The 20956-nt window shown below is 45.3% G+C and overlaps 1 protein-coding gene across 2 annotated transcripts in view; it reads left to right on the plus strand.

The window, feature by feature from the left end:
• The window catches only part of ABCA2 (ATP binding cassette subfamily A member 2), a 226346-nt gene extending 205657 nt beyond the window's left edge, over positions 1 to 20689 (plus strand). For both annotated transcript variants that reach the window (XM_073599942.1, XM_073599941.1), the window contains 10 exons: positions 1266 to 1386; positions 2821 to 2999; positions 3267 to 3408; positions 6176 to 6310; positions 6604 to 6707; positions 8962 to 9054; positions 9499 to 9601; positions 15440 to 15577; positions 17406 to 17612; positions 19899 to 20689. In XM_073599942.1, coding sequence (XP_073456043.1) covers positions 1266 to 1386; positions 2821 to 2999; positions 3267 to 3408; positions 6176 to 6310; positions 6604 to 6707; positions 8962 to 9054; positions 9499 to 9601; positions 15440 to 15577; positions 17406 to 17612; positions 19899 to 19934 — 1258 coding nt within the window. In that variant the 3' untranslated portion in view covers positions 19935 to 20689. The remainder of the gene's footprint in view (positions 1 to 1265; positions 1387 to 2820; positions 3000 to 3266; positions 3409 to 6175; positions 6311 to 6603; positions 6708 to 8961; positions 9055 to 9498; positions 9602 to 15439; positions 15578 to 17405; positions 17613 to 19898) is intronic.
• Positions 20690 to 20956: the final 267 nt, after the last annotated feature.

Genomic DNA, 20956 nt, shown 5'->3' on the forward strand with positions numbered 1-20956 from the left:
TCTCGTCGTACGTCACCGCGTTCTAGACAATCGGAATTTCTGACAACATTTGTGTGACCGTGTGCATGCAAGACAAGTTTGAGCCAACATCCGTCGGGGAAAAAAAAAACATGGATTTTTTTGTCGGCATGTCCGATCGTGTGTACGCAGCATTAGGGTGAAGCAGTAAACTCTGTGCAGAAAGGGGAACAGAGGGGCGCCAGACTGAGTGCAGTATTTCCAAACAAGTAGTAACTCACAATTAAGGTAGAATGAGGTCAGCATGTGATAAGATCGCCAGTCCTGGAAGCTCCAGAAAGTGTCTACAGTGTCCTGATCATCCTCTGCAGCCTGGGGCACCATCCATCATCAGCAGCTTTGAAGGCCCCTGATTTCTCCATAAAGAGTACTTGCCACTGCCCAGAGCTATCACAAGGGGTGTTGTTCACCCCTTGTGATAGCAATAAAGTTGAACGAAAAAAACTGTTTATTTTTTTTTTTTTTACACTTTTAAATGAACAAAAAAAAAAACGAATTAAAACCAAAATAAATAAAAATAAAAGCCCCTCTGTTCTCCCCTCTCCCCATGCTTTTATGCAAATGCAGGCATGCATATGTAAACAGTGAGTGCACCACACATGCGAGGTATCACTGCAAACATCAGCGTTAGAGCAATAATTCTAGAACCAGAACTCACTCTAAATGGATAACCTGTAAAAGCTTTTAAAGCATCACCTATGGATTATTTTAAGTACCATAGTTTGTCGCAATTTCACAGGCGTGTGCAATTTTAGGTCTACACATGTTGCGTTGAGTAAATAGATACCCAACCTCTTTTATATTTCACAAAAAAATTGGGTATTATTTTGTGTTTTGTGTGCACCAAAATTCATTTAAGTGCAAATTTTCCTGAAAATTTGCGTTTGATAAACAGTTGTGCAAATATCGTGCAACGTAAAAAAAATTGCAACAACCACCATTTTATTTGGCTGGGCCTCTTTCAGAAAATATCATTGTAAAAATGAAAAAAATCTCTCTACCAGAGATTATCACAAGTGAAAATAATTATATTCATGAAACAGTATCAAACTGTCATAAATCAAATAGCGCAGCACATTATTTTGATTCAGAAAATATCATGTTTGGAGTTCTAAGTAATTTTCTAGAAAAAAAAAAAAATGCCAATTTTGACATGTATATGGCACATGCCATAATTGTCCTGGATGGCAAGTAGTTTATCGTAAGCCAATGCTTATTGGGCATTTTTTTTTGTTTTTTCTTTATAGGCGTGTTCCCATCTCCAACAAACCAATTGAAGATGATGATGTAGATGTGGCAAATGAACGACAGAGAGTTTTGAGAGGAGGGGCTGATAATGACATGTTGAAGATCGAGAATCTAACAAAGGTAGCAGTTTGGGATATTTTTAGATGGACAGTTTAGATATAGTATTGTCAATATTATACCCTTTAAAAGGGAAAAAGTGTTCTTGCCATGAAGTAATGGCAAAAGGCACAAGAACAGAAGGACTAGCCACTCTTGAGGACTTTCCTTGCTGTCTCTCGCCATCAGTGTACATAGACAGCACCGTGACACCTGCTATTAGACAGAGGATGCGGTTTCATCAGTGGCTCTCTGCAGCCTTCTAGAGGATTCAGCTTGACATAAACCAGTGGTTCTTAACCTCAGTCCTCAAGTACCCCCAATGGGCCTTGTTTTGGGAACTTCCCTTAGATAAAATAACTCTTATCAATACCATGCCATTGATATTGATTGAAAACAGCTGTGCAAAGTAAAGGAAAACCTGAAAACATGGCCCATTGGGGGTACTTGAGTACTGAAGTTGAGAACCACTGACATAAATGACTTGTCTTACGTCATGACCGGCAATGGAAGTGGAACGGAACTCAAAAAGCAATCATCTAGTATGATATAGCAACATCATTTTAGTGCCCTAAAAAAAAAATTGTTTTTAATATCAGTGCTGCTCCTGGTATGTGAGGATACTTAGGCATGCCCGTGTCTACATCCTTATAGATGTATCTCTGTGTTTTAGTGACAAGGCTGGTCCAAATTAAATATTTACATATATTAAACGAATTACATACATTATTCAACAAATCAGCGGTATGTTCAAATCACCGCACCACAGATTCCACCATAGACACATACAATACCCCTGATGCTCTTCCAAATATCTTGTGCCGAGCGCACTTAGATAGTAACCATAAAGATCATTAAAATGAATGAGCACTAGGTATCAAAATGTGCCATCAATATCCAAACTGCATAAAAAACTAAATAAAAAAAAACGTGATGAATAGAAATCAAACACATTGGTTTTCGTGCTCAAAAAAAGTGTCTACAAAATGTCCATTAATCAATAGTCCAATTTAATGTGCCCACAGGGATGTGACTGAAAGCTTTTAAATGTGTCCCGCGCACTTCATACAGAGAAGGTGATCTTCAGTCATTTCACTCCATCCCCTTATAAGGCTTGGTTAACACTGCTGCGACGGCAAAGTCATGCGACTTTGCCTTGTGACTTCCTTCTTGGATGCCCTTTAGGAGCTTGTAAAAGGGCTGAAATTGCACCCAAGTTAAACCAAAGTAGTGCAGGAACCTTTTCTAAAGTCTGATCAACTTGTGTAGTATCAGTCAAGATGGTTCTCGTAGGGAAACATTGAATTTGACATGTAATGTGGCTTGGGGTTCTCTCAAGTCAGATTCCATTTCGCAACTGTGTGAACCAAGTGTAAAACTAGAAGTCACCAGATTTTAAGACCCAAACCCCGGATGCAGTTCCAGATTTCACCCAATATATTTTCTCCACTCCTGCAGGTTTACAAGTCTCGGAAGATGGGCCGCATCCTTGCAGTAGACCGCTTGTGCATTGGTGTCCAACCAGGAGAATGTTTTGGGCTTCTTGGTGTAAATGGAGCCGGAAAGACCACCACATTCAAAATGCTCACAGGGGATGAGAGCACCACTGGAGGAGAAGCTTTTATCAACAGACAAAGGTACGAGCAGAGGCTTATTTTCTTCCAGTGTAAAAGGATTTATTAAAGTAGGGGCCATATATCCACTTGTAGACACAAAGCTAACTTATTTGTTCTTTAGCAGCTAGAGTATCTGTGTCTCCAAAACAGATTAGGCAATGAAAGGTAGAAAATGATTGGTCACTGAGTTTTCTGATTTACGAGGCTCTTTGTGGTTTGTTTGAGTTCTCTCAAGATATCCATTAATGTCTAATACATGATACCAGCTGTTTTTCTCATCTTTGGCAGCATCTTGAAAGAACTCCTTCAGGTTCAGCAAAGTATTGGTTACTGTCCACAGTTTGATGCATTGTTTGACGAACTCACGGCCCGGGAGCACCTCGAGCTATACACCCGTCTTAGGGGGATTCCTTGGAAAGATGAGGAAAGGGTGAGTTATATTTAAAGAGTTAGTCTACCAGAAAATATTTAATTTACAAGTGGGGTTTGTTGGGTTGAGTCGCTTGTTGGCTAATTGTGTAGCTTTGGGCCTCAGAATCAAGGTCTCTTCTCCACTGGACACTGTTTCTCACTGAAGCTTGTAGCTTCACAAGCTTTAAACTGCTATGCTAAGTCACCCTTCCCATACAGAAATGGAAGTCCCAGGCCCTCCTTTTCAATACCTTATTACACAACAGAGATTCTATTATAATATTATGTTAGAGAACCAATAGGCAGTGGAACCCCATTGTATTTTCATATGTTGATTTTAACATTCTTTTTAATGTTTATTTAATAAAATCTTGTACATTTTGATTTTGTTTCAATTGATTAATTTGGCAACTTAAAACTCCCATTTTCGCACTTTGTTACTAATGTTTCGATTATGGGGAGGTGGTGCCTTCTAATGAGACCCCCCCCCCATCCTTGGATAAAAAAAACGTATTGTTCCATTGTATTTGAACGTGTGCAGACATGGGACCTAAAACAAAGATCCCAATTTAAGAGGATTAGTATATGAGAAGGCAAAAGAAACCTTTTAGTTGATTTATAAGGGAACCTGTCAGGACAGCTGTTACCTGGCACATACTCCTTTACTACATTCACCTACATTGGTGTAACCTGCCCTTCTGAAACCGTTCCAAGCAGTAAATCACAGATTTATTTGATATCTGCTTAAATGAATCTATTTAAGCACAGACAAAATTCTTAAGCCCTGATGAAGGGAGAGAGTGTTTGACCCCTGAAAAGCATTGGATTCTGCTGTGAATCAATTTTATCATTAAATTACCTTGGCTGTTTGTTTTGCACTCCTTTTTAAATTATACAATATGTGTGTGGATTCTCAGCTCTGGGTCCTTTCCCTGTTTCTGAGGTGGGTCCTCATTTTGTGGAATGCTGCTGAACCAGAGCGAGTGCACCCAGTTAATTTCAGTGACCCTTAGAAAATCTGAATCCAGCGCCCTGTTTGTTCTTTTGTTTGGACCCGGCACATGCTGGAATACCAGAAAAAGTGCTGGTTTTAGGGTAGGCACGCCACAGTGCCTGATATAACAGAGATATGCTATAGCCCAGAACTTGCACTACTTCCAGGCCCTGGACAACAGCAGCTTGCAGTGTTGGGGGTCTGTAACAGCCGATAGCCAGTAGTACAGGTTCCCTTTAACACTTCTCCACTCACCAAAAACTAAAAATCAGACAATATAGTTAGCCATTTCTGTGTACCATGTTTTTCAGTCAATTTTAGGACTGTGGATACTTTAGACAGAGATACCCATTTACTTTTTTAAAACAAATAGTATTTTACTATTAAATAATATCTAGAAAAATACTGCGCTAAGTAAACTAATACATAAAGAAAAGCAGCAGCTCATAAGTGAGATATACACATATATATAAAGCAATAATTAAAACGGAGCTGCGCTAAAAATTGGTATTCAAATGCACAATATACCATACGTGATTAGACATATCTAATGCCACGTACACACGGTCAGACTTGCCAACGGGACAAGCTCTGTCAGCATTTCCGCCGGAAAAAATTAGAGCATGTTCTCTATCTAAGTCCGTCGGAAATGCCGACAGAAAAAGTCAGATGGGGCATACACACGGTTGGATAATTCGACCAAAATCTCCCATTGAACTTTTTCTGTCGTAAATTCCAACCGTGTGAACGCGGCCTAAGAGTGATTCTACACACCAAATAAAATGTGAGAGAGTGTATAGAATAAACTAGTCCAAAAAAAAACAAAAAATTGTGTAAATTCTTGAAGTGACTTCCAACACCAGCATAAAGTTGTGCACCTCCACCACATAAAGTGCATGCTTACCGGATGGCAAGCTATCATAAGCCTGCGGCTAATACCCAGTCAGGGCCTTTATCCAGGAAGTTAGGAATGGCAGCCCTGGAACACTCGATAGGTGAGTAAAAAAGGTATACAGCAAACGACCAGGGAGACTCGAATATTCAGAGGTCATGGAAGTAGACCAGGTATTACCCAAAATAGAAAGGATCTCACTATAGTGTAAATCGTTTTAAACACATTTATTTAAAAGCTAAAAGATGCACTTACAAAAGGTAGAAGAAAATGTCACAGTTTAAAAGTGGCCGGCTAGTGAACACCCATCCACTTAGATAAACAACGCGATGACATCAGCACGCCACTCCTTCCTAATAGTATTTTACTATTACCCTCTGGAAATAATAAATCTTTCAAAAACCTGTACAAGCGTGGGGAAACCACATTCGTAAAAAAATAGTATTTACAAAATTGGTTGCTTTAATGTGCTGCCCTTTATTATTATATTAATCACAAAATGTGGAGATGTGCTTTAAGTTTTTTTGAATGTGAACAGGACCAGAAAACAGAAACATGTATTGAAATATTGGTATGCGTATTTGTTATCACAAGTGGTGTAATCTGTTAATACAATGCACCTCCTGTAGAAAGCTGGAAGAAAGTCAACTAGCTGCCCATAACAACCAGATTGTTCGTTTTATTTTGTTACTCAAACCAGCCAGCTGAAATATGACCAGTTGGTAAAGGCAAAACATTAGTTTTTATACAAAAAGCCCACTATGAAGCTCTGTAGAAATTAATTAATATGGATTTCACCTATTGCCAATTAGGAGAATCTAGACACTTTATGAAAGGAGAAATGTGATATATTGTTTATCAAGGCATGATGCAGTTATTAGGATGTTGTATTCTTGGCAGGTGGTGAAGTGGGCACTGGAGAAGCTGGAACTGGCTCAATACTCTGACAAGCCAGCAGGAACATTCAGCGGAGGGAATAAGAGAAAACTGTCTACTGCCATCGCCCTCATTGGCTACCCATCATTCATATTTTTGGTAATATGCAGAACAAAGGAAATCTGTACTCCACTTTTAAATTATCAATACTCATCAAGAACACATCCCATAAGCTGCCCACTTATTACCTGTATTAGTCAGAAAAGGCTCTTCTGCGCCCCTGATTTAGCTTAATTTTGTTACTGGGGCATGACTTTCCCTGACTTCATGGCTAAGCCTTGGTAATGAATGTGCCCATGCTTATCACTAAGGCATCTTGTTGGACAGATGGATGGTAACATCCCTCTGTCCCAACACATTGTCATAGTGTCATTTTCCGTTTATCGCTATAGGATGAACCCACAACAGGAATGGATCCCAAGGCTCGCCGATTCCTTTGGAACCTTATCCTGGACATCATCAAGACTGGGCGCTCCCTGGTGCTAACATCACACAGGTATTCTAGTCATACAGTAACAAGAAGGTGCTTTTTTCTTTTCCTTTAGCAGTGTTTATGGAAACTGCTGACAATATGAACTATTCAGCTCAGCAGTACTTACAGTAACTAGCGAACAAAAACTGCTCTATTCTGGCCCCAGACACTTCGAACTTTCCCAGCTGGGTGCTACCATCTCACCTCTCACGAAGCACAGACAAGGTCAAGTCAGCCTGTCAATTGCAGCCTCAGCCCTTTCTTTATTAGTTGTATGTAACGGATTTCTGTTTATGGCAGTAGCTAGGGGAAGTGGTTAGAGGCGGAGGGCTTAGCTGTTGACTTAACAAAAAGTCGAAATGTAAGTAACAGCTGTGTGAAGTCTGCTTTTTGATGTGACGGCGCTGACTAGTCAGAATCTACAGTGAGGGAAAAAAGTATTTGATCCCCTGCTGATTTTTGTATGTTTGCCCACTGACAAAGAAATGATCAGTCTATAATTTTAATGGTAGGTTTATTTTAACACTGAGAGACAGAATAGCAACAAAAATAATCGAGAAAAACGCATTTCAAAAAAGTTATAAATTGATTTGCATTTTAATGAGTGAAATAAATATTTGATCAGCAAGATTTCTGGCTCCCAGGTGTCTCCTATACAGGTAATGAGCTGAGATTAGGAGCACTGTCTTAAAGGGAGTGCTCCTAATCTCAGCTTGTTACCTGGAAAAAAAAAAAGACACCTGTCCAGAGAAGCAAGCAAGCAATCAGATTCCAATCTCTCCACCATGGTCATGACCAAAGAGCTGTCCAAGGATGTCAGGGACAAGATTGTAGACCTACACAAGGCTCAGAATGGGCTACAAGATCATCGCCAAGCAGCATGGTGAGAGGGTGACAACAGATGGTGCGATTATTTGCAAATGGAGAAACACAAAATAACTGTCAATCTCACTTGTCTGGGGCTCCATGTAAGATCTCACCTCGTGAAGTTTCAATGTTAATGAGAATGGTGAGGAATCAGCCCAGAACTAAACGGGAGAATCTCGTCAATGATCTCAAGGCAGCTGGGACTATAGTCACCAAGAAAACAATTGGTAACACACTACATGAAGGACTGAAATCCTGCAATGCCCGCAAGTTCCCCCCTGCTCAAGAAAGCACATGTACAGGCCGTCTGAAGTTTGCTAATGAACATCTGAATGATTCAGAGGAGAACTGGGTGAACGTGTTGTGGTCAAATGAGACCAAAATCAAGCTCTTTGGCATACTCGCTGTGTTTGGAGGAGGAGGAATGCTGCCTATGACCCCAAGATCACCATCAAACATGGAGGTGGAAACATTATGCTTTGGGGGTGTTTTTCTGTAAGGGGACAGGACAACTTCGCCGCATCAAAGGGACGATGGACGGGGCCATGTACCACCAAATCTTGGTTGAGAGCCTCCTTTCCTGAGCCAGGGCATTGAAAAAGGGTCCTGAATGGGTATTCCAGCATGACAGTGACCCAAAACACATGGCCAAGGCAACAAAGGAGCGGCTCAAGAAGAAGCACATTAAGGTCCTGGAGTGGCTTGGCCAGTCTCTAGACCTTCATCCCATGGAAAATATGTGGAGAGAGCTGAAGGTTCGAGTAACCAAATGTCGGCCTCAAAACCTTAATGACTTGGAGAGGATCTGCAAAGAGGAGTGGGACAAAATCCCTCCTGAGATGTGTGCAAACCTGGTGGCCAACTACAAAAATATCTGACCTCTGTGATTGCCAACAAGGGTTTTGCCACTAAGTACCAAGTCATGTTTTGCAAAGGGGTCAAATACTTATTTCACTCAATAAAATGCAAATCAATTTAAAACTTTTTTTTTAAACGCGTTTTTTCTGGATATTTTTGTTGCTATCCTGTCTCTCACTGTTAAAATAAACCTACCATTAAAATTATAGACTGGTCATTTTTTTGGTAGTGGGCAAACGTATAAAATCAGCAGGGGATCAAATACTTTTTTCCCCTCACTGTATCTGGTCCATCCTGGAAGTGCTGATGGAAAAGAGAGAAGAGCGCTGGAGCTGCTTCGGGGTGCTTACAGTCCTGCAACCCCAGAGGTAAGTACAGGTGGGGGGGTGGGGAGGTCCGGTGTTCACCTTTTTCATTTTTTCTGTAAAGGTGAACTAACCCTTTAACTTCCAGTTGGGTTTACTGGTAAGTACATATTCCAAGTCAAGATTACGGTCAAAACAGCCCTATTTATATCAGATCCAGCACCATTAACACCCTCCCTTATCCCCAGCATGGAAGAATGTGAAGCTCTGTGCACTCGACTGGCTATAATGGTTAACGGACGTCTCAAATGTCTTGGCAGCATTCAGCACCTGAAAAACCGGTAAGAATATAGTCCCAAATAGACCGAGATCTATAAGTGTAACCTCACTTTTCTTAAGTAAAAAAATAAGGTCATTTATGTACAGTGCAATGAGTTTAGAAGACTTCATTGCATAGTACTACCTGCTACCAGATGGTTGAAACCAATACATGCATTCCATTGCAGAGTGGGAGGGGGGCTGTCTCACACGATCAATCCCAGTTTTGTGTCGAGAGAAAAAAATGCAGATAATAGTGATCCAGTCACTGAGCAGGTAATTACATTTCTAGTGGCAGTCTGTACACAAACATTGTACAAGGCAACCCTGGATTTACCATAAAGCATCATCGCCAATTTTATCAGTTTAAAATAACGTGGCTTTGAGTTCAAATGAAAAATGTTATTTATTTTTGTGAAAGTGGAGTTTTCCATTAAATATGGCCTATGTGATTAACAATGTTGCAGGTTTGGTGATGGTTACATGATCACTGTAAGGACAAAATGCAGTGTGAACGTCAAGGAAGTCGTACGGTTTTTCAACAGGAACTTTCCAGAAGCTGTACTCAAAGTAAGTATGAGCAATCCTCACTGTCCCCACCATTGAAAATGTTGCAATAAATATTAAGTAACTAATACCCTGCTTGTTCTTTTTTTTTAACCTTTACTAGAAAGCAAAAAGCAGGATTATATTTAAAGTAACCCTGTACTTTGTTTGCCCTGTATAAACAGGTAATCCCCAAGCTTCCCAAACAGCACATACCTTCCCTATTCAGCCACTGGGATGACAGAAAGACAGCCCCTATGTGAGCAAGTCCCTCCACTCAAAGCTTAGGGCATAAGGCTAGAGCCGGACATACATGGATCACAATTTGACTGGTTCAGCAGGGCCTGGCCTGAATTTTGATCCATGTTTGGGCTAGCTGGTCAGGGAAGGGCTGACAGCCTTAGGCTTGGGGGGCAAGTCCAGTCAAGTGGCACATTGAACCACCTCACCATCCATGCCCACCTGGTTTTATAACGGATATTGATGTTCTGAAGCAAGACAAATATGATGCAGTAATTTAATGTTAATAGCAACAAAGGAGGTTTAGCAAAAATAATGCATCAGTGCAGCCTCACCAGTGCCCATCAGCTCAGCCTCACCAGTGCTCCTCAATGCAGCCTGACCAGTGTCCATCGCTGCAGCCTGATTAGTGCCCCTCAGCTCAGTCTCACCGGTGCCCATCAATGCAGCCTGACCAGTGCTCATCAGCTCAGCCTCATCAGTGCGGCCTAATTAGTGCACATCAATGCAGCCTGACCAGTGCCCATCAGTGCAGCCGCACCAGTGCCCATCAATGCACCCTCACCAGTGCCCATCAATGCACCCTCACCAGTACAGCCTGATTAGTGCCCCTCCAAGCAGCCCCATCAGTGCAGCCTCACCAATGCAGCCTGATTAGTGCCCATCAGCTCAGACTCGCCAGTGCCCCTTAATGCAGCCTCATCAGTGCAGCCTAATTAGTGCCCATCAATGCAGCCTGACCAGTGCCCATCAGTGCCCATCAATGCAGCCTCACCAGGGCACATCAGCTCAGCCTCACCAGTGCATCCTCTCCAGTGCAGCCTGATTAGTGCCCATCAGCTCAGCCTCACCAGTGCCCCTTAATGCAGCTTCATCACTGCCCATCAGCTCAGCCTCATCAGTGCAGCCTGATTAGTGCCCATCAATGCAGCCTGACCAGTGCCCCTCAATGTAGCCTCATCAGTGCAGCCTGATTAGTGCCCCTCAGTGCAGCGTCACCAGTGCCCATCAGCTCAGCCTCATCAGTGCAGCCTCACCAGTGTCCCTCAGTGCAGGCTCACCAGTGCCCATTAGTGCAGCCTCACCAGTGCCACCTGATTAGTGCCCCTCAGTGCAGCCTGAGTGCCCATAAGCTCAGCCTCCTCAGTGCAGCCTGACCAGTGCCCCTCAGTGCAGCCTGACCAGTGCCCCCTCAATGCAGCCTCATCAGTGTAGCCTGATTAGTGCCCCCCAGTGCCCATCAGCTCAGCCTCATTAGTGCAGCCTGATCAGTGCCCATCAGCTCAGCCTCACCAGTACCCCTTACTGTAGCCTTATCAGTGCCCATCAGCTCAGCCTCATCAGTGCCCATCAATGCAGCCTCACCAGTGGCCCCTCAATGCAGCCTCACCAGTGGCCCCTCAATGCAGCCTCACCAGTGGCCCCTCATTGCAGCCTCACCAGTGGCCCCTCAATGCAGCCTCACCAGTTCCCATTAATGCAGCCTCACCAGTGCCGCCTGATTAGTGCCCCTCAGTGCAGCCTCACCAGTGCCCATCAGCTCAGCCTCACCAGTGCCCCTCAATGCAGCCTCACCAGTGCAGCCTGATTAGTGCCCATCAGCTCAGCCTCACCAGTGCCCCTCAATGCAGCCTCGCCAGTGAAGCCTGATTAGTGCCCATCAATGCAGCCTCACCAGTGCCCCCTCAATGCAGCCCCACCAGTGCCCCTCAGTGCAGCCTCACCCGTTCGCATTAATGCAGCCTCACCAGTGCCGCCTGATTAGTGCCCCTCAGTGCAGCCTCACCAGTGCCCATCAGCTCAGCCTCACCAGTGCCCCTCAATACAGCCTCACCAGTGCCCCTCAATGCAGCCTCACCAGTGCAGCCTGATTAGTGCCCATCAGCTCAGCCTCACCAGTGCCCCTCAATGCAGCCTCACCAGTGCAGCCTGATTAGTGCCCATCAGCTCAGCCTCACCAGTGCCCCTCAGTGCAGCCTCACCAGTGTCCCTCAGTGCAGCCTCACCAGTGTCCCTCAATGCAACCTCATCAGTGCAGCCTGATTAGTGCCCATCAGCTCAGCCTCACCAGTGCCCCTCAATGCAGCCTCACCAGTGTCCCTCAGTGCAGCCTCACCAGTGTCCCTCAATGCAACCTCATCAGTGCAGCCTGATTAGTGCCCATCAGCTCAGCCTCACCAGTGCCCATCAATGCAGCCTCACCAGTGCAGCCTGATTAGTGCCCATCAATGCAGCCTCACCAGTGCCCCTCAGTGCAGCCTCACCAGTGCCGCATCAGTGCAGCCCGATTAGTGCCCATCAGCTCAGCCTCATCAGCTCAGCTTGATTAGTGCCCATCAGCTCAGCCTCACCAGTACCCCTTAATGCAGCCTCATCAGTGCCTATAAGCTCAGCATCATTAGTGCAGCCTGATTAGTGCCCATCAATGAAGCCTCACCAGTGCCCATCAGCTCAGCCTCATCAGTGCAGCTTCAGTAGTGCCCCTCTGTGCAGCCTCACCAGTGTCCATCAACGCAACCTCATCAGTGCAGCCTGATTAGTGCCCATTAGCTCAGCCTCACCAGTGCCCCTTAATGCAGCCTCATCAGTGCCCATAAGCTCAGCCTCATCAGTGCAGCCTAAGTGCCCATCAATGCAGCCTGACCAGTGCTCCTCAAGGCAGCCTCATCAGTGCAACCTGATTAGTGCCCCTCAGTGCAGCCTCACCAGTGTCCATCAATGCAGCCTCACCAGTGCAGTCTGATTAGTGCCCATCAATGCAGCCTTACCAGTGCCCATCAGCTCAGCCTCAAAAGTGCCCCTTAGTTCAGCCTCACCAGTGCCCCTCAGCTCAGTCTCACCAGTGCCCCTCAGCTCAGCCTCACCAGTGCCCCTCAGCTCAGCCTCACCAGTGCCCCTCAGCTCAGCCTCACCAGTGCAGCCTGATTAGTGCCCATCAGCTCAGCCTCACCAGTGCCACTTAATGCAGTCTCACCAGTGCCCATCAATGCAGCCTCATCAGTGCAGACTAATTAGTGCCCCTCAATGCAGCCTCACCAGTGCCCATTAGCTCAGCCTCACCAGCGCCCCTCAATGCAGCCTGATTAGTGCCCCTCATTGCAGCCTCACCAGTGCAGCCCGATTAGTTCCCATCAATACAGCCTCACCCGTGCCCATCAGCTCAGCCTCATCAGTGCAGCCTGATTAGTGCCCATCAGCTCAGCCTCATCAGTGCCCATCAGCTCAGCCTCACCAGTGACAATTAATGCAGCCTGACCAGTGCCCTCCAGTGCAGCCTCATCAATGCAGCCTAATTATTGCCCATCAATGCAGCCTGCCCAGTGCCCATCAATGCAGCCTCCCCAGTGCAGCCTGATTAGTGCCCATCAGCTCAGCCTCACCAGTGCCCATCAGTTCAGCCTCATCAGTGCAGTCTGATTAGTGCCCATCAATGCAGCCTCACCAGTGCCCATCAATGCAGCCCCACCAGTTCCCATTAGCTTAGCCTCACCAGTGCCCCATCAGCTCATCCTCATCCTCATCTATGCAGCCTGTCCAGTGACCCTCAGTGCAGCCTCATCAGTGGGATAGGAAGAAATGGATGGTTGCACTCCAAGTTAAATGATAAGTCACTTTAATGTAAAATCTGTAACATAAATTACACCACAGGACAGGAAAGCAGGTACAGGTAGATGCATTTCACACAGCGATGCTGCGCTTATTCATTACTATTATCAGTATTCATTAGTAATGAATAAGCACAGCGTCAATGTGTGAAACGCGTCTACCTGTACCTGCTTCCCTGTCCTGTGGTATCATTTATGTTACAGATTTTACAATAAGGAGACTTATCATTTACCTCGGAGTGCTGCCATCCATTTCTTCCTATCCTATTGCAGAGCCGACGAGCCATGGCTGGGGGGGGGGGGGAGTCGGAATGGGAGGAGTCCATTCATCAGCTTACTTGGTCTCATTACTCACCTGGAGCGGCGTTTTTCCTTTTCCCACAGCCTCACCAGTGCCCCTCAATGCAGCCTCATCAGTACAACCTGATTAGTGCCCCTCAGTGCAGCCTCAACAGTGTCCATCAATACAGCCTCACCAGTGCAGCCTGATTAGTGCCCATCAATGCAGCCTCACCAGTGCCCATCAGCTCAGCCTCAAATGTGCCCCTCAGCTCAGCCTCACCAGTGCCCATCAATGCAGCCTCATCAGTGCAGACTAATTAGTGCCCCTCAATGCAGCCTCACCAGTGCCCCTCAATGCAGCCTCATCAGTGCAACCTTAGTGCCCCTCAGTGCAGCCTCGACAGTGTCCATTAATACAGCCTCACCAGTGCAGCCTGATTAGTGCCCATCAATGCAGCCTCACCAGTGCCCATCAGCTCAGCCTCAAATGTGCCCCTCAGCTCAGCCTCACCAGTGCCCCTCAGCTCAGCCTCACCAGTGCCCATCAATGCAGCCTCATCAGTGCAGACTAATTAGTGCCCCTCAATGCAGCCTCACCAGTTCCCCTCAATGCAGCCTCACCAGTTCCCATTAGCTCAGCCTCACCAGAGCCCCTCAATGCAGCCTGCTTAGTGCCCCTCATTGCAGCCTCACCAGTGCAGCCTGATTAGTTCCCATCAATACAGCCTCACCCGTGCCCATCAGCTCAGCCTCATCAGTGCAGCCTGATTAGTGCCCATCAGCTCAGCCTCACCAGTGCCAATTAATGCAGCCTGACCAGTGCCCTCCAGTGCAGCCTCATCAATGCAGCTTAATTAGTACCCATCAATGCAGCCTGCCCAGTGCCCATCAATGCAGCCTCACCAGTTCAGCCTGATTAGTGCCCATCAATACAGCCTCACCAGTGCCCCTTAGTGCAGCCCCGCCAGTGCCCATCAGTGCAGCCTAATTATTGCCCCATGAGCTCAGCCTCATCTATGCAGCCTGACCAGTGACCCTCAGTGCAACTTCACCAGTGGGATAGGAAGAAATGGATGGCTGCGCTCCAAGGTAAATGATAAGTCACTTTAATGTAAAATCTGTAACCTAAATTACACCACAGGACAGGAAAGCAGGTACAGGTAGATGCATTTCACACAGCGACGCTGCGCTTATTCATTACTATTATCAGTATTCATTAGTAATGAATAAGCACAGCGTCAATGTGTGAAACGCGTCTACCTGTACCTGCTTCCCTGTCCTGTGGTATCATTTATGTTACGGATTTTACAATAAAGTGACTTATCATTTACCTCGGAGTGCTGCCATCCATTTCTTCCTATCCTATTGCACGGCCGATGAGCCATGGCTGGGGGGGGGGGGGCGAGTGGGAAAGGGAGGAGTCCATTCATCAGCTTACTTGGTCCCATTACTCACTCTGAGCGGCGTTTTCCTTTTCCCACAGCCTCACCAGAGCCCCTCAGTGCAGCCTCACCAGTGTGCCCATTAGCTCAGTCTCACCAGTGCCCATCAATGCAGCCTCACCAGTGCCCCTCAATGCAGCCTCACCAGTGCCCCTCAATGCAGCCTGATTAGTTCCCATCAGCTCAGCCTCACCAGTTCCCACCAATGCAGCCTCACTAGTGCCCATCAATGCAGCCTCCCGTTTTTTTTGGTTTTTGTTTTTTTCTTTACAACACATACTTCTTTCCTACAGGAAAGGCACCACACAAAAGTGCAGTACCAGCTGAAATCTGAGCAGGTGTCCTTGGCCCAGGTCTTCAGCAAAATGGAGCAGGTGGTGGACATTCTGGGAATAGAGGACTACTCCGTCAGTCAGACAACATTGGACAATGTAAGTGAGAATCCCATGTGTGTCCCAAAAACAGTTACATACAGTTATTATGATCATTATATTGGTATTTCTCAGACTAGACTACACTACACTACTCTGCCAAAATCTGATCCATGTTCCAAATGGCTCCACTTGTCTCTCACATCCATGACGTGAACAAAAGTGTTTAGAACGGTGTAAACCAATGAATTTATTTCCTTATACCCAGGTCTATTTTCAACCAACAAAGGTTTTTTGGGACCTATTTTGCAGATAGTAGTGGCCCATACCTGGGACTGTTAACTTATGGGACTGATGTAAATACCCACTAAGTTAGCAAACATAAATCTGTATTAGGCGGATTTGGCCATAATAATGAATAGGCAAAACAGTTGTAGATTAGATCTTCTACAGCAGGAGTGTCAAAAGTTTTTTCAAAGAGGGCCAGATTTGATGAAGTTAACATGCGTGAGGGCCGACCATTTTGCCTGACATTCTTTGAACCATTAAAATTTGGTCTAAGTGTATTCATTTGAGCACTAATACACTGCCCAACAAGAATTCTCTTGCCTTTATGGCTGTGTGTGAGTAAAGAGATGAGCTTGGGCGTGTTATTTTGATATACAGTATGTATTGGCGTATAACACACACCTTCACTTTAAGAGGGAAGTTTTAGGAAAAAAACTTAAATTTTAAATAAAGAACTGTGAAGCAAAATAAGGGTCAGTGCCCATCTGCAGCCTCACAAGTGCCATGAATGCAGCACCCCCCCCCCCCCCCCCATTGCCATGAATGCAACACCCTCATTTCCATCAGTGCAGCTTCCCCATTTCCAGGATTGCAGCACTCACCATTGCCAAAAATGCAGCACCCCCATTGCCATAAATGCATGCAGCCTGATTGATGCCCATCCATCTGCAGCCTCGGAGGGGACAGGGAGGGAGGCGGGACAAGTGCCAAAAGATTACATACAGGAAAAACTCCTGCTTTCTCGGCTGCCTCTTTAGTACAAAGTCCCGCCTCCTATGATGGACAGAACAGTCGTCCAATGGCAGCCCAGGAGACGGGACTTCCGATTACAGAGGCTGCTGTGTAAAGAGGAAATTCCCCTGTGTGTACGGCACTCATCCCACCTCCTGCCTTTCCCCCTCCAAGGCAGCCAGCATGTATATCTTTTGTGGCCCCCGGTGCTGGGAGATCGTTGGGGGCCACAAAAGATATATGTCCAAATAACCAGGCGGGCCATTCAAAACCGGAATGCGGGCCGCAATTGGCCCATGGGCCGGACTTTGGACATGCCTCTTCTACAGTGATGGATGAGAAAGTAAACCTTTGCATTCGTAAGGTGGAGGGGGCATTGTTGGCCCCTCATTCTGATAATACAAGTTGCCTGGCTGTCATGCTAAATCAATAGCTCCAGTAATTTCTGAGTCGCAGACCTGGAACAAGTAAAAAGACCAGGATTTCAGACTTCACCCTGACTTTCTTCATCTGCCTACTTCCAGGTCAGTTATTTATAGGTAATTAAGTCAGGCATCTAGCATTTCCAGGAGGCCAACAATTGTAGCTTCTGTATTTCTCTCAGTATAGGTTCCCCTTGAAGGAAACCTGTGCAGAGAGAATTCTGTAATTTGTCAGTGCTAGTTTTGCTTGGTGTCATTCACTGACCCATAAGAAGTAAGCAGATAAAGAATTGCATCTCTGCATACTCGTTTCAGGCCAGTAACTCCAAGCCCATTAAAGCCGTAAGACAGCCAGACAAAAAGCATATACAGCAGGATGTGGTAGTTTATTTCTTTCTCGGTAAAAGTGTGCCGTAATTCTATGTCCTTTATCTTTACCCACTCAGGTGTTTGTTAACTTTGCAAAGAAACAGAGTGACAACCTAGAGCAGCAGGAGGCCAACCCCGTTTGTGCTGTCCCCTCCCCCATGGAGCGAGTTCTGAGTCTCCTGCGACCCCGGACCACACCCACCGAGCTGCGGGCCCTCGTGGTGGAGGAGCCAGAAGATCTGGAGACGGATGATGAGGGACTCATTAGCTTTGAGGAGGAAAGGGTAAGTGTGGAGACATGTCTAATGATTCCTACTTGTACAGTTACAACCCTGTGCATAAAAAAAAGGTAGAAAACCAAAAGCAGATTGTGTTAATGACAGCAGTCGTTGGCCAGGAACAAGCACACAGGTACGCGTAAAGTGGCAAGACAACTGATATGCACATGCTTCTTCTGGGTCAGTGACTCTGTATGGCTAAATATACTGAAGGAGAAAGATCACTCAACCAAACAGTTGCCCTGGGAGGAATTTTCCCTCACTTTGGAAAGATTTCATTTCACTTCCTGTTGTGTCTCCAGTGCAGAATGTCAAGGGAAATCTAACCCTGCTTATTTAAACTTTAACCACTTAAGAACCAGAAGGATTTGCCCCCTTAATGACCAGGCCGGCAGTGCGTTGCTTTAAGACCCTTTTCACACTGGGGCGTTTTTCAGGCGCTTTAGCATTAAAAAAGCATCTGTAAAGCGCCTGAAAGAAGCCTCATCTGCAATCTCAATGTGAAAGCCCGAGTGCTTTCACACTGGGGCGCTGCGCTGGCAGGGCGTCAAAAAAAGTTTTTGCATTTTGCTTTAATACATATCCAAAAAATAAAAATAAAATTTCTTCATCAGTTTAGGCCGATATTTATTATTCTACATATTTCTGATCGCAAAAATCGAAATAGGTGTATATTGAATGGGTTGCACAAAAGTTATTGCATCTACAGACTATGAGATAGATTTAGGGACTTTTATTTTTATTGTTTTTACTAGTAACGGCGGTGATCTGCGATTTTTTGCGGGACTGCGACATTGCGGCAGACAAATCTGATCCCAAATGACACTCTTTGAGGACCAGTGACATTATTACATTGATCAGTGCTAAAAAATGCACTGATCAATGTAAAAATGGCACTGGCAGGGAAGGAGTTAACACTAGGGGGCGATCAAGGGGTTAACTGTGTTCCCTAGGTGTGTTCTAACCATAGGGGGGATGGGATGCCAGGGACATGACAGAGATCACTGTGCCCGATGACTGGGAACAGTAGATCTCTGACATGTCCCCTGTCAGAACGGGGATACGCCTTGTTTACAAAGGCAGATCCTGGTTCTGCCTCTGCAATGGTTTTGCACAGAGCAGCCCCGGTCATCTTCTTCTGGGGTCTTCCGCCAGCGCTCCAGGCCCCTCCTCTTCGGCAAGTGACTCCACAGAAAACAGCCTTTAAAGGGGGCACCCATTGACACAAACAGCGAGACTTGGCCCTGCCCCGTGTCTCAGTTTTTTATTGACCGCAGCGGAAACAAATTGCTATCAATCTGTCTAATGAGGAGGGAGACAGTGGCGAGAGTTGCTGCTCTCGTGCACGTCACTAGATTTGGTTTAGGTAAAAAAAAAGGAGGGGGGGGGGGGTGCAGCACATAGAAAAAACCTTTAGGCTTTAGAACCTCGTTAAAGCCGATCACTAGCTTTTAGTGACGTTTAAATAATTTGTTTGGACCAAGCTGGTCTCAGCTACATGAGAGTACAGTATACAGTGCTGTGTCCTGCCAGCCCATCCAGCTCCTGGAACAAAAATCGAGTCCGGCTCAGCCATTCACAATAAGCTTTGTTTCCTATGAATGAATAAAAAGCGTTGTCCGATTGGCTAAGGCAGAGAAGATGCAAATACAAAGCTTGCTGTGATTGGCTGAGTAGCACTCAGCCTGACTCGATTTTTGTTTCGGAGCAGGACAGGAAGTCCCTGTCCCACTTCCAGAAAACAGCACTGTATACTGTATGTAGCTGAGGACAACTACAGTTTATACAGTGCTCAAAGCTGCTACATCCGTTAGTGAAGGAAATAGTTCATTTGGACCAGATTGGTCCAAACAAACTATTTAAACTTCACTAAAAGCTGGAAATCGGCTTTAACCCTTTTGTGGGTTTTTTTATTGCTGTGTCCCCATTGGGGAGATTTACCCTGTATTTGTATTGATGACCATTGTCTCAGAGGAATAAAGTGAGGGAAAATCCATCATTTTAGAGTTGTCCCCAGAACAAGAAGTGATGGCGAAATCTTTCAATGGGGGACACCCGTTTTGGGGACCTTAGCCCCACTTTGGGATATTTCCAAAAAAACAAACAAAAACAAAAAACACACGGCTAGGGTTCTAACCATTTCCTACTATTAAATGTAAAAAAAAAAAATATTTTGGCTATATATACACGCTTTAATGTAATTGGTCACTTTAGGACAATTTGTTCCTTAACTAGTGCTAGGCACAGGTAACCTAATCTAACAATTGTCTTATCCTTTTTTTTTCACCCTAGGCTCAGTTATCTTTCAACACTGACACACTTTGCTAAGAAGGGAACCCTTTCTGCTCTTCACAACAACCACCCAATACGATGCAGACCACTGCCCATTTTTACAACCGCCCCAAAGCAAGCCTGGGGTAGCGGGTTATAGGAATGATGTACTGGACGGTCGTGCTTGTAACATACACATGCTGACCTGGTCTTGGATGCCTGCGATACCACTGACCATGCAATGGGGAGCTCTGTTCTGAAATGGACTGATAGAGCAGGCTCCCACAGCTGCTTGAAAAACTAAACCGGGGGCTGCAATACTGCCACGGACTGAGGCCCCTGCTCCTGAAGATGGCTGACACTCCAGTCGCTGCCGGTTGTTACCGAACTGATAAGACTCGCCTTAGCAGAGGATTATTCTACATGACCATGTTTCGGGAATGTACAATAAAGTCGTACTGCGGCCTCCTCAACGCACTATTATTTTCAGGACATGGCAGCAGACATGGTGCTCTGCTCTGTGGGCATTACATTAGTTTTTTGTTGTGAATTTTTAAATTTTTTTTGCTACTTCCTGTGCTGACTCTACCCCATCTCTGTGTGCAATATTATGTGCCAACCATTGTATATAGTGTCGCTGCAGAGAGTGCTCACAGCCAGCAGAAACCCTTGTGAGCATTTAAAGAACTGCACTGCCAAAAAAGAGAAAAAAATAATATTAATGAGAGATGTATGTGTGTATATAATGCTTTATTTTGTGTTTTTCCTTTTTCAAAAATCGCAAATGAAAATGACCAAATATGTGCATTTTATTTGGTGTTTGTTTTCTGTTTTTATTTGAACAATATGTAACTGTATATATATAGCAACTGGCTGGGGAGTACAAACAAATGGCAACCACCCCAACCTAGAACCGGCCTTTACATGGAAGGGCGATGCATGGCAAAAAGAAAACAAATTCCCAGCTCACTTACCAGCCAGCAACAAACTGAATTGTCCTGTAACAGTTCACGTTAAAACCAGGGGTTTAGTTTACACACCTTTGCAAATACATGCATAAGCTGCCACGTCACAGCACC

Source organism: Aquarana catesbeiana, linkage group LG09, assembly GCF_042186555.1.
Source record: "Aquarana catesbeiana isolate 2022-GZ linkage group LG09, ASM4218655v1, whole genome shotgun sequence".
NCBI lineage: Eukaryota > Metazoa > Chordata > Amphibia > Anura > Ranidae > Aquarana > Aquarana catesbeiana.